Source organism: Neophocaena asiaeorientalis, unplaced genomic scaffold, assembly GCF_003031525.2.
Source record: "Neophocaena asiaeorientalis asiaeorientalis breed wild unplaced genomic scaffold, Neophocaena_asiaeorientalis_V1.1 scaffold678, whole genome shotgun sequence".
Lineage (NCBI taxonomy): Eukaryota > Metazoa > Chordata > Mammalia > Artiodactyla > Phocoenidae > Neophocaena > Neophocaena asiaeorientalis.
Window position 1 is genome coordinate 579,948 of NW_020175038.1, and position 12,304 is coordinate 592,251.

General features: G+C 41.9%; 1 protein-coding gene across 1 annotated transcript; it reads left to right on the forward strand.

Moving 5' to 3' along the window:
- Nucleotides 1-547: 547 nt before the first annotated feature.
- Nucleotides 548-9,514, forward strand: PSMD7 (proteasome 26S subunit, non-ATPase 7). The gene is made up of 7 exons (XM_024763091.1): nt 548-724; nt 2,836-2,927; nt 3,818-3,910; nt 4,607-4,704; nt 5,290-5,370; nt 7,334-7,425; nt 8,566-9,514. The coding sequence occupies exons 1-7, from the start codon at nt 651-653 to the stop codon at nt 9,002-9,004; spliced, it is 969 nt and encodes a 322-aa protein (XP_024618859.1). The 5' UTR covers nt 548-650; the 3' UTR covers nt 9,005-9,514.
- Nucleotides 9,515-12,304: the final 2,790 nt, after the last annotated feature.

Genomic DNA, 12,304 nt, shown 5'->3' on the forward strand with positions numbered 1-12,304 from the left:
TAATATAAAGACAGGTGGGAAAATATAGACAGGTTGATTATTTGCTAAGTGTCCATGGTAAAGATTAAGGGGAAATTCCCAGACAATAAAATGATGAGATAAATTACCAAACCTACTTTAAGGGAATGCCCTAATGCTAGAGATTTAAAGTTAGTTCCTCTAAGAAATTCTGGAAGATTTTGACTAGAAGCGAAAGTGAACATTTTCTGAATGGTGGAAATATTACTTATTACTATTTACATTTTTCTTAGCATCTTCTCCAGTCTTCAGATGGGAGGGAGGGGGAGGTGAGCTAGTAAGGCACTGAGGCGAAAAGCCGCAGCGGGTGACAGTACAGGCCAAACACCAGGAGGTCAACCTTTATCAGTCTCCAGTGTCCTGTTAGCTTTCATGACCTGGGAAACTCGCAGCCAGTCACCCGAGGCGGGTCCCGCCTTCCCCGGCACTTCCCCTCCTCAAGGTGGCGGCGGGAGCGACAATCCGACCGCGACGCGCGCGGCACTCTGGGAGCGGAAGAAGGAGCCGCGCGGCGGCGGCCCAACCGGAAGAGGAGGAGCCGGGCCTGGAGGATCCCTGAGAATCGTTGTTGCTCTGGCCGTCGGTGTTTGCGGGTCGCGGGGAGCAGAGCCTGGCGGGCGGGGTGTGTCGCGATGCCGGAGCTGGCGGTGCAGAAGGTGGTGGTCCACCCCCTGGTGCTGCTCAGTGTGGTGGATCATTTCAATCGGTGAGCGGGCGGCACGGGGCGTCCTACCGGGGCCGGTGGCGCCGCCGCTGCTGAGTCACGGCGCGCTGGGGATGGCGCGGCGGCCGCGGGGGCGCAGATGCACCGGGGTTGGCCTTGGGTCACCGAGGGGCCCAGAGCAGCTCCGTTCACGAAGCCCCAAGTCACCCGGCATCGTCTCCCCCGCCGTCCAGCCGGCACTCCATGAACTGGGCTTCTCGTTCCTTTTACCCAGTCCGTACGATGCCAGAGTATGGGGGGCAGGCTTCACTTGGCCCTGATCCCCAGGCCTCGTGCCCATCTGTCACCTCGTCCGCCCCTTTTCGTCTGAAAGACTCGGTGTCTGGTAGGGAAGCCCTTCAGACTCGCACTTTTTGCCTCTGAAGGCCGTCACCGAAATTCTGTACCCAGCGCTCCGAAGGACTCCCTGGAAGAACTGTAGTTTTAATATAACTTGTGAAAGTTTCCAAGTGGGACTGTGGTTTGACGATAGCTTGAAACGTAGATGTTTTAAGTTTTGATAAGTTTTTCTTTTAAAAATGAGACCGGTTGGAGATGTTGGCATTAATGAATAAGAAAACATCCCACAGATGTTTCTTCCGCCTTCGCTTGCTTGTTTTTGAGCTGTTCGTCCAGCTGGACCTGTTACACGTGTTCATAAATTTTACAAGATAATTAATTGCCTTGGAAAGTTGTAAGACCCAGTTGGGAGCATCTGCTGTAAAGTCATAGTTGCTCAGTACCCATCCTCTTGCAACTTGCTTTGTACAACTCCCAGTTCAACCAGAGCCAAAACCAAACTCAAGACTCTGTGAGGTTTAGGGTCCCCAGTTCAGTTCCATTGCTTTGTAGCACCCTTAGCCTAACAGGATATGCGAGCTTTCCCACTGTACAATGATTAGTATTTTTCTCCCGTAGGATACTAGAAGTACTAAGAGGGCAAGCATCTTTTCAGTTCTGTTCAGTAAATTCAGCAAACACTTGTTAAGGGCATAGTGAAGGCAGACACTGCAAGCTGCTGTGTCAGGCAATTGCAGGGTTTTTTAAAACGCAAATGGATTTTTGTAGATCAAAAGAAAAGCCCATGAGTGTGGAAGTTTCCTTTGAACTTAGATTTCCCAAAAAATTAGAACCACCAGAATACAGAATCCTTAACTTTGTTTGGTCCAAACCCTAAATATAGTAAGCATTTATAAATTTGCCAAGCCATATGTTTAGATAAATACAGTTAAATCAGTATGAAACCAGCAACTGTTAAGGAATTGTAGTTCATTTCACAGTGACTTTTGTCTTTGCTTTGAACATAGAATTGTATTGTTTCTGTATGTTACAATTGTTAGTGGTTAAAGGAGAATTCTACATGATGACCAATGAAATGAGATATAAGTGAAACACTTGCAGTTCCTTAGGACAAAAATCATTGAGGAGGTTTGATATGGAAATAAATATTCTGAAGTAGTCTTTCTGGTTCATTGAGCCCTCCTCCCAGTATGATTAGTCACCGGCTCACTTCCAGCTTCTGCATAATTAAGCCATTCAGAGACCACAAATGGCACACACATGCTTCTGGGTCAGAATCATTTTCTGAGCCCCTAAATGGTACAAAGAATTAAAACATCTATTGGGGCTTGTTGACATAGATGTTCCAGAGAAGAGTTGGCAAGCTGGACCATAAAACTGGTTCAACTTTAGCATCTTTATCCCTGAAAAGATTTGAGGACAGAGAAGATGGGGAAAATTTAAAAGAGAAAGGTAAGCTGCAGAGGAAAAAATAAAATTAAATGTGATTTCAAACACCAGTCAAATAATGTAAAACCTTAAGATCTGGGGAGTTTTCATTTTCTCCGTTTTAAATTTCTATAAAGTTTGAGATTTTTTTTCCAAGCATGTCTTTCTTTGCAGTCAGCAGTGAAACTGCCAGTGTCCAAAGTTCACGAATTACCCATTATATTTATTAGAATTATTAAGGACTAACCCATTATATTTGTTTAGTGGGATTAGTTCCCAGATAAGCTAAATTGTATCTGTACCATTGATATTTCCTGTTGGATATCTTATTGACGGTCCATTTCTGTCTGTGCCCATCCAGACTGACCTTCTGTTTTCTCATTCAGAATAGGCAAGGTTGGAAACCAGAAGCGTGTTGTTGGTGTGCTTTTGGGGTCGTGGCAAAAGAAAGTTCTCGATGTCTCCAACAGTTTTGCAGGTAAAAGAAAAATTTGTCAAATATACCTCAGTTTTTAAAAAAATAAATAGGCAAATTTTACATTTTCTGAGTATGGTTAAAATGTCAGTTAACTTTTAAAAAGAAAGAAACTCCCGTGGTTTCCATTTTTTATTATAACCAAGCAATTCTATTTCAGAATTGTTTAAGTATAGAAAAGGGAGGCTAAAGGCTACACACTGAGCTGGATAGTAAATAGTTAAAACTTGCAGGCCATACAGTCTCCATTGCAACTGCTCAGCTCTGCTAATGTAGCAGGAAAGCAACTATAGACAGTATATAGACAAACTAATAGCTATATTGCAGTAAAACTATTAAAATAGGCAGCAGGTGTAGTTTGTCAACCCGTGTACTAAACTATTAACCATGGTTATGGGTAGGCAAGGGGGAGGTAAAGACCTTATCTTTTACACTGTTTAATAAATCTTTATAAGAATGTATCCATATATTTTATGATTGAAGCAACAATAATAAAGAACAACAAAATAATTCCTGGCATGGCTGCTAGACTAGCAGTCACTAACTCCAGTGTCTAAAAGGATCAGGCAGTAATGTAATTTGCCAGACGGGAATATTAGGAAGTGATGGAGCTTTCAGCAAACTGAAGAATGTGTCCTTTTCAAAGCGGGTGGCTTCTGTCTGGCTCTAGCCAGTTGTTGCTGGTCTTCCAGTTTTTCCAGAGAACCTGGAGGTCTGGATTTGTATGTGAAATCTTCCAGTTTTTACTAAAAGCAACTCAAAAATAATTTTAGTACTGGGTTGGACAAACCAAAGACATGGATCAGATCTGGCCTAGGGGTCTACAGTTGTGATATGTGCCCTTAGAGTTCTGTCTAGCACCCTAAACTGTTTTTTGGTTTTTTTCTCTCTAGTCCCTTTTGATGAAGACGACAAAGATGATTCTGTCTGGTTTTTAGACCACGATTATTTGGAAAACATGTATGGAATGTTTAAGAAGGTCAATGGTAGGTGGCATTGTGGTGCGCGCGCGCGCGTGTGTGTGTGTGTGTGTAGGTATATGTGTGCCCATAATGCCTTTTCTAAATATTCACTTTTCTTTGTTTAATGTTCAAGGCCCTTTCACTTAGCTAGACTGAAGTAAGACTAGTGGTAGTAGAGGAATGAGGTAGAATAAATGAGAAACTAGAGTAGCAATTTAAGGCCAGCTAGACCACCTAGGCTTCAGGGGAGAGAGCTAGCCCTCTACAGCAGAAAAGCAAAGAATGGTCAAATAAAATCCACCTGCCCCTAGAGCTTTAGTACCACCAGGGTAAATATCTCTGTTACATGTGTCACTTTCATTTTATTTCATTTCAACAACCACATTGCTTTGGAAATGTTTATTCCCACAACACTCACAGTTGTAATCTATGTGACATGAACTTGAATTTGTTTATATATTGCCTTGGAATTGTTTTCTAGTTGTTTCATGTATGACTGGTCTAAACTAGTCTGAGATATGTATATCTCTAGATTTCCCCTGCTGTTTATTTTCTGAGAATCCTGTTTTTGAGTTTTAGATTTCATAGGTATGTCAAGGTTTAGATGTCTGGAATTTCTGTAAAAGCTAGAGAACATAACTACTGGAGTTCTTACCCTTTTTGAGGGAAATATATAGATCTTTATGTAACAATTCAAAGCCACTAATTTTTCCTTCCCAGCCAGAGAAAGAATAGTTGGGTGGTACCACACAGGCCCTAAACTACACAAGAATGACATCGCCATCAATGAACTCATGAAAAGATACTGCCCTAACTCAGTAAGTGTACTCCATCTTTAAAACTCTTGACTCATATTCGTTGCCAGCTAACTCAAGAAAAAGAAAACATCCTAGGAAGGATTTGGATAATGAATCATTTCACCACTTTTTCTCTATAAGCTTGTGTTAATTTGCAGTGTTTTGTGTAGTATACGGTAACCCAGTGTATTTAGTAAATTAAACATCTGGTCAGTGCTAGGTATGTAAGTTATCTTCCTTAATCCTCTCAAGTAACTGTATGAGATTGTTATCCTCTTTACAGTGAGAAAACTGAGGTTCAGAATGGTTAGTAAGGTCTTCTAAGTGTGGGGCTGGGATTAAAATGCCGGCTGTCTTGACTCTAATCTTCTTCTGCTTGATAACTTCACTGTACTACCTCTCAGCTTGTTAATGGATGGGGTTGAAGAGCAGGGCAAATAAGATAACTTGAAATGTAAAGTTTTTTGTTTTTTTTTTTTTTTTCTGAAAATTCTGGCTTATATCTGGTTGAATGAATGAAAAAGCTTCGGTAATCATCAGAATGGCCGCAGTTATTCCTTACGTGCTCAGTAGGAGGTGATGTGCTATGATTTGTTTTTCTGCCAGGTATTGGTCATCATTGACGTAAAACCAAAGGACTTGGGACTGCCCACAGAAGCATATATTTCGGTGGAAGAAGTTCATGATGTAAGTCATCTTGCTGTGAGCCTAGGAGATTAGATTTGCTACTTTTAGGGCCATTGGGTTTTTTTTTTTTTTTTTTCCATTTTCAAGTCAACAAATACTTTATAACAAAGACAAGGTTATTGGTTTCTGTCAGTAGTTTGATATTATGTTTTTTTCCCCCAAATTTGAGTCACCAAATTTCAGAAATAGAGAGGACCATAGAAATCTAAAGTCCCCTTTTACAAATGAAATTGAGACCAAAGTAGTCAAATGATTGCCCAGAGATGTTCTCAGCAAAGTAAATGCGGAGCCTGGTGAGCTTGGTCTTAATCTAATGCAGTTTCCACTGTTGGCCCACCTATATAGTGACTATATTATCTAGTCTATAGCCAATCCCTATAGCCTAGATCCTAGGTTTTCAAACAGAGTAAGTCAGAGCTGCCAGGAGCTAGATGGCAAAACCCATCTGTATGATTTGACACCTGTATAGTCAGCTCCATGGCATTCAGTACCAGCTATGTTGTCTGTTAGCTTGTTTCTTGGGTATGGACATGAAGAGCTGCCAGAATAGCTTTTCTCTATTTCCAAGAAAATTGAACTCAAATTCTAGGGTAGGATTTGATGTGAAATTGTATATGAGTTTTGTTTTGAGCGTAAAATATTTGCACTTAGGGTGTGCAAAGAGCTCAGTCTTGAATTTCCAAAGTTGAACGGACAGACTAAAGGCTGTCTTTCTTCCTTATGGTTATCCATATATTCAGTTTTAAAATCTGGAAAAGGCTTTGTTAAGTTAGTTCCCTGCAGATGTTCCTTGCACTGAGCTCTATGCTCCTGTTTCTCTTTGCCTTGCTACCAGAGAGCTTAGATCCAAATTTATTGCCTAGTTGCAGTAAGACTTTCATCCCTGGTCTTGATACAGTTGTTATAAGTTAAATTTTACCCTGCCTCTTTCAAAAAGGAATTCGAGGCTGCTTATACATACGCGTGCACACGCACGCACGCACGCACTCGCACACACACACACCAGTGAAACAAGATCTTTTAAAAGAGGATGGAGGGGATGTAAGGGTCCTGTAATAAGATGAAGCCAGGGAAAATCAGCACATGAAAAGACATGCCACGAAGTCCTGCACAAGTGTTGAAGGCTCTGACCATCCTAGCATACAAAGCCAAGAGGAAGATGCCGTTTGCAGGATTCACACTGTCCTGGGTAAAATAACAACGGCTAATGTTTATACCACTTAGTGTAAGTGAAGTGACTTTCCCAAGATCTCACTGCTCCCTTATCACACATGGCAGAGCCAGGCTTTGAATCTAAGCAGCCTGGCTAGAGTCTGCACTCACTGCTGTGCTGTCGTGCCTCGCACACATTTTACAGCCTTTACAGGAGATGTACAGCCTCTTCTGGCACTAGATCTGATAAAAGTTTCTCCTGAGTCCCATCAAGAAATCACTAAGTGATACAGCAAACCACATCCACTAATGGGTTCCTTGACTAATTCAGGTCACCAGAAAATCAGTTATTCTAACCACGTTGCTTTGGTGCTCTATTTGACCCAAGGGACAACAGATGGTTAAAAACTGTATCTTGTGACATGAGCTTGCCTCAAGTACAGGTGTTCTGAATATTGCCTATTTTAGAATGAATGCTTATAAGTCCTTAAAATTTAGCTGAATCAAGACTTCCCTGATGTTCATCTCTACTGCAGGCTTGAGAGAATATCAAGATTTTCCTTAGAAATAAACTAATGATGATTCCCCACCACATCTCGTCCCTGAGCAGGACCACTGACTTCAGCTTAGAAGTCGCAGTGCTTTGAAAGCTTTCAAAGCAAACTTTACCCACCCTTGCCATGAAAAAGCCAGTAATGACACCCATGAAAGTGATTTGGCTTAAAGCAGAAGAATCAGGGCATGAAAAGGAACATGTGCCAGTTTGTTCATTTGTTTGTAAGTAAATAACTAGTTAATTCTCCTCTCCCAGGATGGAACTCCAACCTCAAAAACATTTGAGCACGTGACCAGTGAAATTGGAGCAGAGGAAGCTGAGGAAGTCGGAGTTGAACACTTGTTACGGTGAGACTTTAGGACAGCATCAGAATCGGCAGCAGCCCAAGAAGCTGCTCAGTGTAAAGAAGAGATCTGTATCAGGAATAGGGAGACCTGGCTTCTAGCCCTGGGTCATCTCTAAAGTGTCCCGAGTTATGATTTATGAGTTTGTGGACAGCACACCTTGTCTGGAAGCTGTAATGCTGGCTGTGACGGGAACAGATGTGTGAATTATTCAAAAGCAAACGTGTGCTCTTTCAGTGTACCTCCTTTTCAATGACTGTAGCTAGCCAGTTTTCTGCAGAGAATCTGCATCTTGGACTGGGATGGATGGATGGATGGATGGATGGATTTAAATTTATATTTTATTTATTTTTGGCTGCATTGGGTCTTCATTGCTGCACGTGGGCTTTCTCTCATTGCGGCGAGCAGGGACTACTGTTCGTTGCCGTGCGTGGTCTTCTCACTGCCGTGGCTTCTCTTATTGCGAAGCACAGGCTCTAGGCACATGGGCTTCAGTAGTTGTGGCACACAGACTCAGTAGTTGTGGCTCGCGGGCTCTAGAATGCAGGCTCAGTAGTGGCACACGGGCTTAGTTGCTCTGCAGCATGTGGGATCTTCCTGGGCCAGGGCTCGAACCCACATCCCCTGCATTGGCCGGCGGATTCTTAACCACTGTGCCACCAGGGAAGCCCTGGGGTTTTATTTTTAAATCCTCGGCTTACATAACCCTGACTTACTTGAAATGGTCATAGATTTTTTCAAACAATAAGATTCCTTCCAGTTCAAAAAGTTACTGCTGACTGATTTAAAAGCTTCTCCCAACATCATACAGATGCAGGTGGAGAAAATGCCACCCTTTTTAGGAACAGGGAACTTGAAGTAGAGAGGGTGTTTATTTTGTTTTTTTAGTGAAAATGATTTCATTTTAGCTCTCCCTTTTCTTTTGAAAAATGCCTTGTGATGAGAAAGATAAAACATATTCCTCCAAATGAAAATAATATTAAGGCAGTTTTACTCAAATCTTTATAAAATGGGGAAGTAACATTTTTCCTTTGGAAAACTTGCCCCTCCTCACAAACTTAGTATTTCCTTAGAATGTGAAAATCTGCGTGATAGTACAGGACACTGATGTATTTTCCTGCCCTTTCTTGTGGGTTCCTACAGAGACATCAAAGACACTACAGTGGGCACTCTTTCCCAGCGGATCACAAACCAGGTCCATGGTTTGAAGGGACTCAATTCCAAGCTTCTGGATATCAGGAGCTACCTGGAGAAAGTGGCCACAGGCAAGCTGCCCATCAACCATCAGATCATCTACCAGCTGCAGGACGTCTTCAACCTGCTGCCAGATGTCAGCCTGCAGGAGTTTGTCAAGGCCTTTTACCTGAAGACCAATGACCAGATGGTGGTGGTGTATTTGGCCTCGCTGATCCGTTCTGTGGTCGCCTTGCACAACCTCATCAACAACAAGATCGCCAACCGGGACGCAGAGAAGAAAGAAGGGCAGGAAAAAGAAGACAGCAAAAAGGATAGAAAAGATGACAAAGAGAAAGATAAGGAAAAGAGTGATGTAAAGAAAGAAGAGAAAAAGGAGAAAAAGTAAAACATGTAGCTTTTTAATTTGTAAATTAAAATCTTACAAACTAACTCATTGTGCCGCCAGAGGGTTCTTTTCACCGTAAGTGCAAAAGCTGTACTGATGAGAGCTCTCTGGATGGAGGGACTAATCTTGTACCTGAACTGCAGCTTAGGCTGCTCTGAGTTGGGAATGGGATAGCTCAGGCTTCAGACTGTGTGAGAAAAGTGAAGAGACACAAACGTAACATTTTTGGTACTCTTCCTGCTTTTATCTATAAGACCAGGAGTTGAATTTTCCCCATCTCAAGAGACTCTTGGGGTCTGTTTCTGGCAGTCTGCAAAATTGCAGAATGGAATGCACGAATTCCATAAGTATTCTGCCTCAGAACACCTTGAGGTCTGCCCCTCTGGACTCTGTTGAGAATACCACCCCACGGGACTTCTTGGACCCGTAGCTCTGGCATTCTCGGGGCTTGGGATCCATCTCAAGATATTGTTTACCTTCAAAGACACAATTAAATGGCTTGGTTTTTAAGTCTGTGTTCTGGTCGTTTTTGATTCTGGGTGTGGTGATCCGTTGTTTTCAGAAGCAACCAAGACAGTCTTTCATTGAAGCTGCCTTAAAGAATTATTTTAGACTGAATCTTTTATGAAAGCACCTCATTCCTTTAAAGACATACAGCTGTAGGGAGGAGAGCTCTCAACTGAGCCCAGAAGACCTGTGTCCTAGTTAATGCCTCAGATTCCTCATCTGTGAAGTCCCTAGAACAGTTTTTTATAAGAGACACATTCACTTACTATTGCAGTAGGTCTAAGTACATCAGGCCACAAGGTTAGTGGGGATGGAACAAAGTCTCCCCAAAGTAAGTGTTCAAGATACTTAATCATTTGACTTACAGCTGTCACTTGGATATTAATTTCCTCTCTTGAGCGATTAGAAACTCCCTAAGAGTTCTCTAATGCACCATATGGACTGTCAATGTTCAGATATTTAAGAATATACTAGCACTAGAACTAAGTCAGTGGAATCTCATAAACCACTTCATAATGTTATAATGCCTTAAAGTTACTGGAAGCATCCATTTTTAATCCACAGATCTGCCTGCCAAAGAACTAGTTGAAATTTGGGGGCTGATGTAGAGCTAGCTTTTATCCTACATAAATAGGAGCACCCACATCAGTGGTCTCTTCAAGGTTCATTAAGATTCTGAGAAAAAAAATAGTAAAGGGAAAAAAACTAGAGAACCAAGTTTTGTCTACTGCAGCAATCAAAAGTCAGATGGTTGTTACATCTAACCGAATAAAAAATACGAAATACATAGTTCAAAGCTTGAGATGCATGAGATGCATTTAAAATGACAGGAGTGTGTTGAAGTTTTTCAGATTTGGTTGCCATGTTTAGAACAGACTGAGAAAGGGAAACTTTCTCCACGGTGGCCAGGAAAGAGCTGGGATGCAATGATTCTGAGGCTAGGCAGGGGGAAGGAGGAGAATGTCATCCCAAAGAGTGGGTCCTTTATGTAGGATCGGGGGCAACTTGAGACCACACAGGATCATATCCACCTTTAGTAGTATGATCTTCACTTAAAAAGCTTTCCCAGGGTCTAACAGGACAATGCCACAGGCTTTTAAGTTAGTCACCGTTTGATAAATTGTAATGTTTATTGAGCATATGAGAACATGGGAATACCCAGGCCTTGTTATATTTAATAGTTTGAGCCACGTGTGGCAAAATTGACTTCTACCTTCCTAACAGGCTCTTCAGTTCCTACCTGTAACAAGATTCATTTGTAGCCTTTAGCGTCACGTAGGCTCATTTTCTAAGGCAAAATTGCTGCCATCCTATATAAGGGGGGCAAGCTTTGTAAGAATATTGATGAAGTCTTGCTTATACAAATAGCAGCTGACTTGACTGCAAAACCCATGGCCCTCACCTAAAATAAAGCCATGTGTCTGGATAGCTCAGCAGTCTCAAGATGAGATTTCTAAACTACTTCCGTTGTTTTTGAACACACTGAAAAAGTATCCTAGAAAAAGTCTGATCCCAATTCTGGACCTCATATCCAGAGTTATGACATTCCCTTCCTTCCATTTTCAAAACATTCCACGATGGCTTAGGGAGTTCAGGCTGCTCCTGCTACACACATTACAGAGAGGAGGGCATTTATTCCTTACTAGTTTTCTGTCTGATAACAAACATCTGAAATATCCCTAAACTTAGAGGTCAGTTATCCTTAGTGAAAAGATGGATACTATCAGGGTGGAACAGCAGCTTTGGGCCCGCTAATTAGTTAAATGTTCTTTCATTTTACTCAGATCATCAGTCACTAAAGGGACAAATGGAAGTAATCATCACTGAAGGACTACCATATTACTTCTCCAGTGTGCCAGATGCAAAGTAAACCTTTCCAGCGGGAATTAGCAACCCCAGAATCTCACTCCCATTTCTGGAGGACCCTCCAGCTGTGAGAACTTAGCCATGCACAATTACCTTCACTTCAAATAAAAGAACTTATTAACACAGGTCCTCATAAAAGAATGAAAGATCCTATTCACTTGGAAGTTATGAACAGGCCTTTTCTTCTACCATTTTCCCACGAAAAGATCCATGAAGCAGAAATAAGACCTGAGAATGAATTTGCGGTTGCTAACCAAACTACTCCATCTGCCCCCGACACAAGAAATAGGAAGGATATGGGACGTGTTGGGAAAGTAGAGAAGCATCTGAGTTATGTGACCCACAAGAGAATATCTCTACAGCCTCCCTAAACAAATTCATTCCAAATTATTATACATAATATAGGCAAGTGCTGATTTCCGTATCTGTGCCTTTCAACTCTCTGCATTTATCTATTTTGCCTGGAAGCAGCACTGAGTTCATATCTTTTAAAAAAAAAAAAACAGAAAAAAACCCAAAACTAATGGCTATTCCCATTGGGGGAGTAGTTATAAAAATGACTCTGGAAGCAGGGAAATGGAAGTAGGGAAAGAAAATAGAGGAAAAGAAAGGAAGAGGAAACTGCATTAGTTAGTGTGTTTCCAAGTCCTATGTCAAGAGAAATCTTTCTCTGAGCATTCCTCTTTGGAGCCAATCTGTTCTTCAACACTAGATGGCACCATTGACTAATCTCATCTTGGCAAGAGAATCATATGATTGCCAGTTCAACATGGAATTGGGAACCATCCCCAGAGTTGCTTCCCACCACTTCTGCTTTTGGCTGCAACCATCCCGGCTAGACTTTGAGGGAATCTGGAGAGCATATGGGTGCAAAAAAATTGGGTCAAGTTGCCACACCTTCACCCCTACTGTACTCTACTATACACT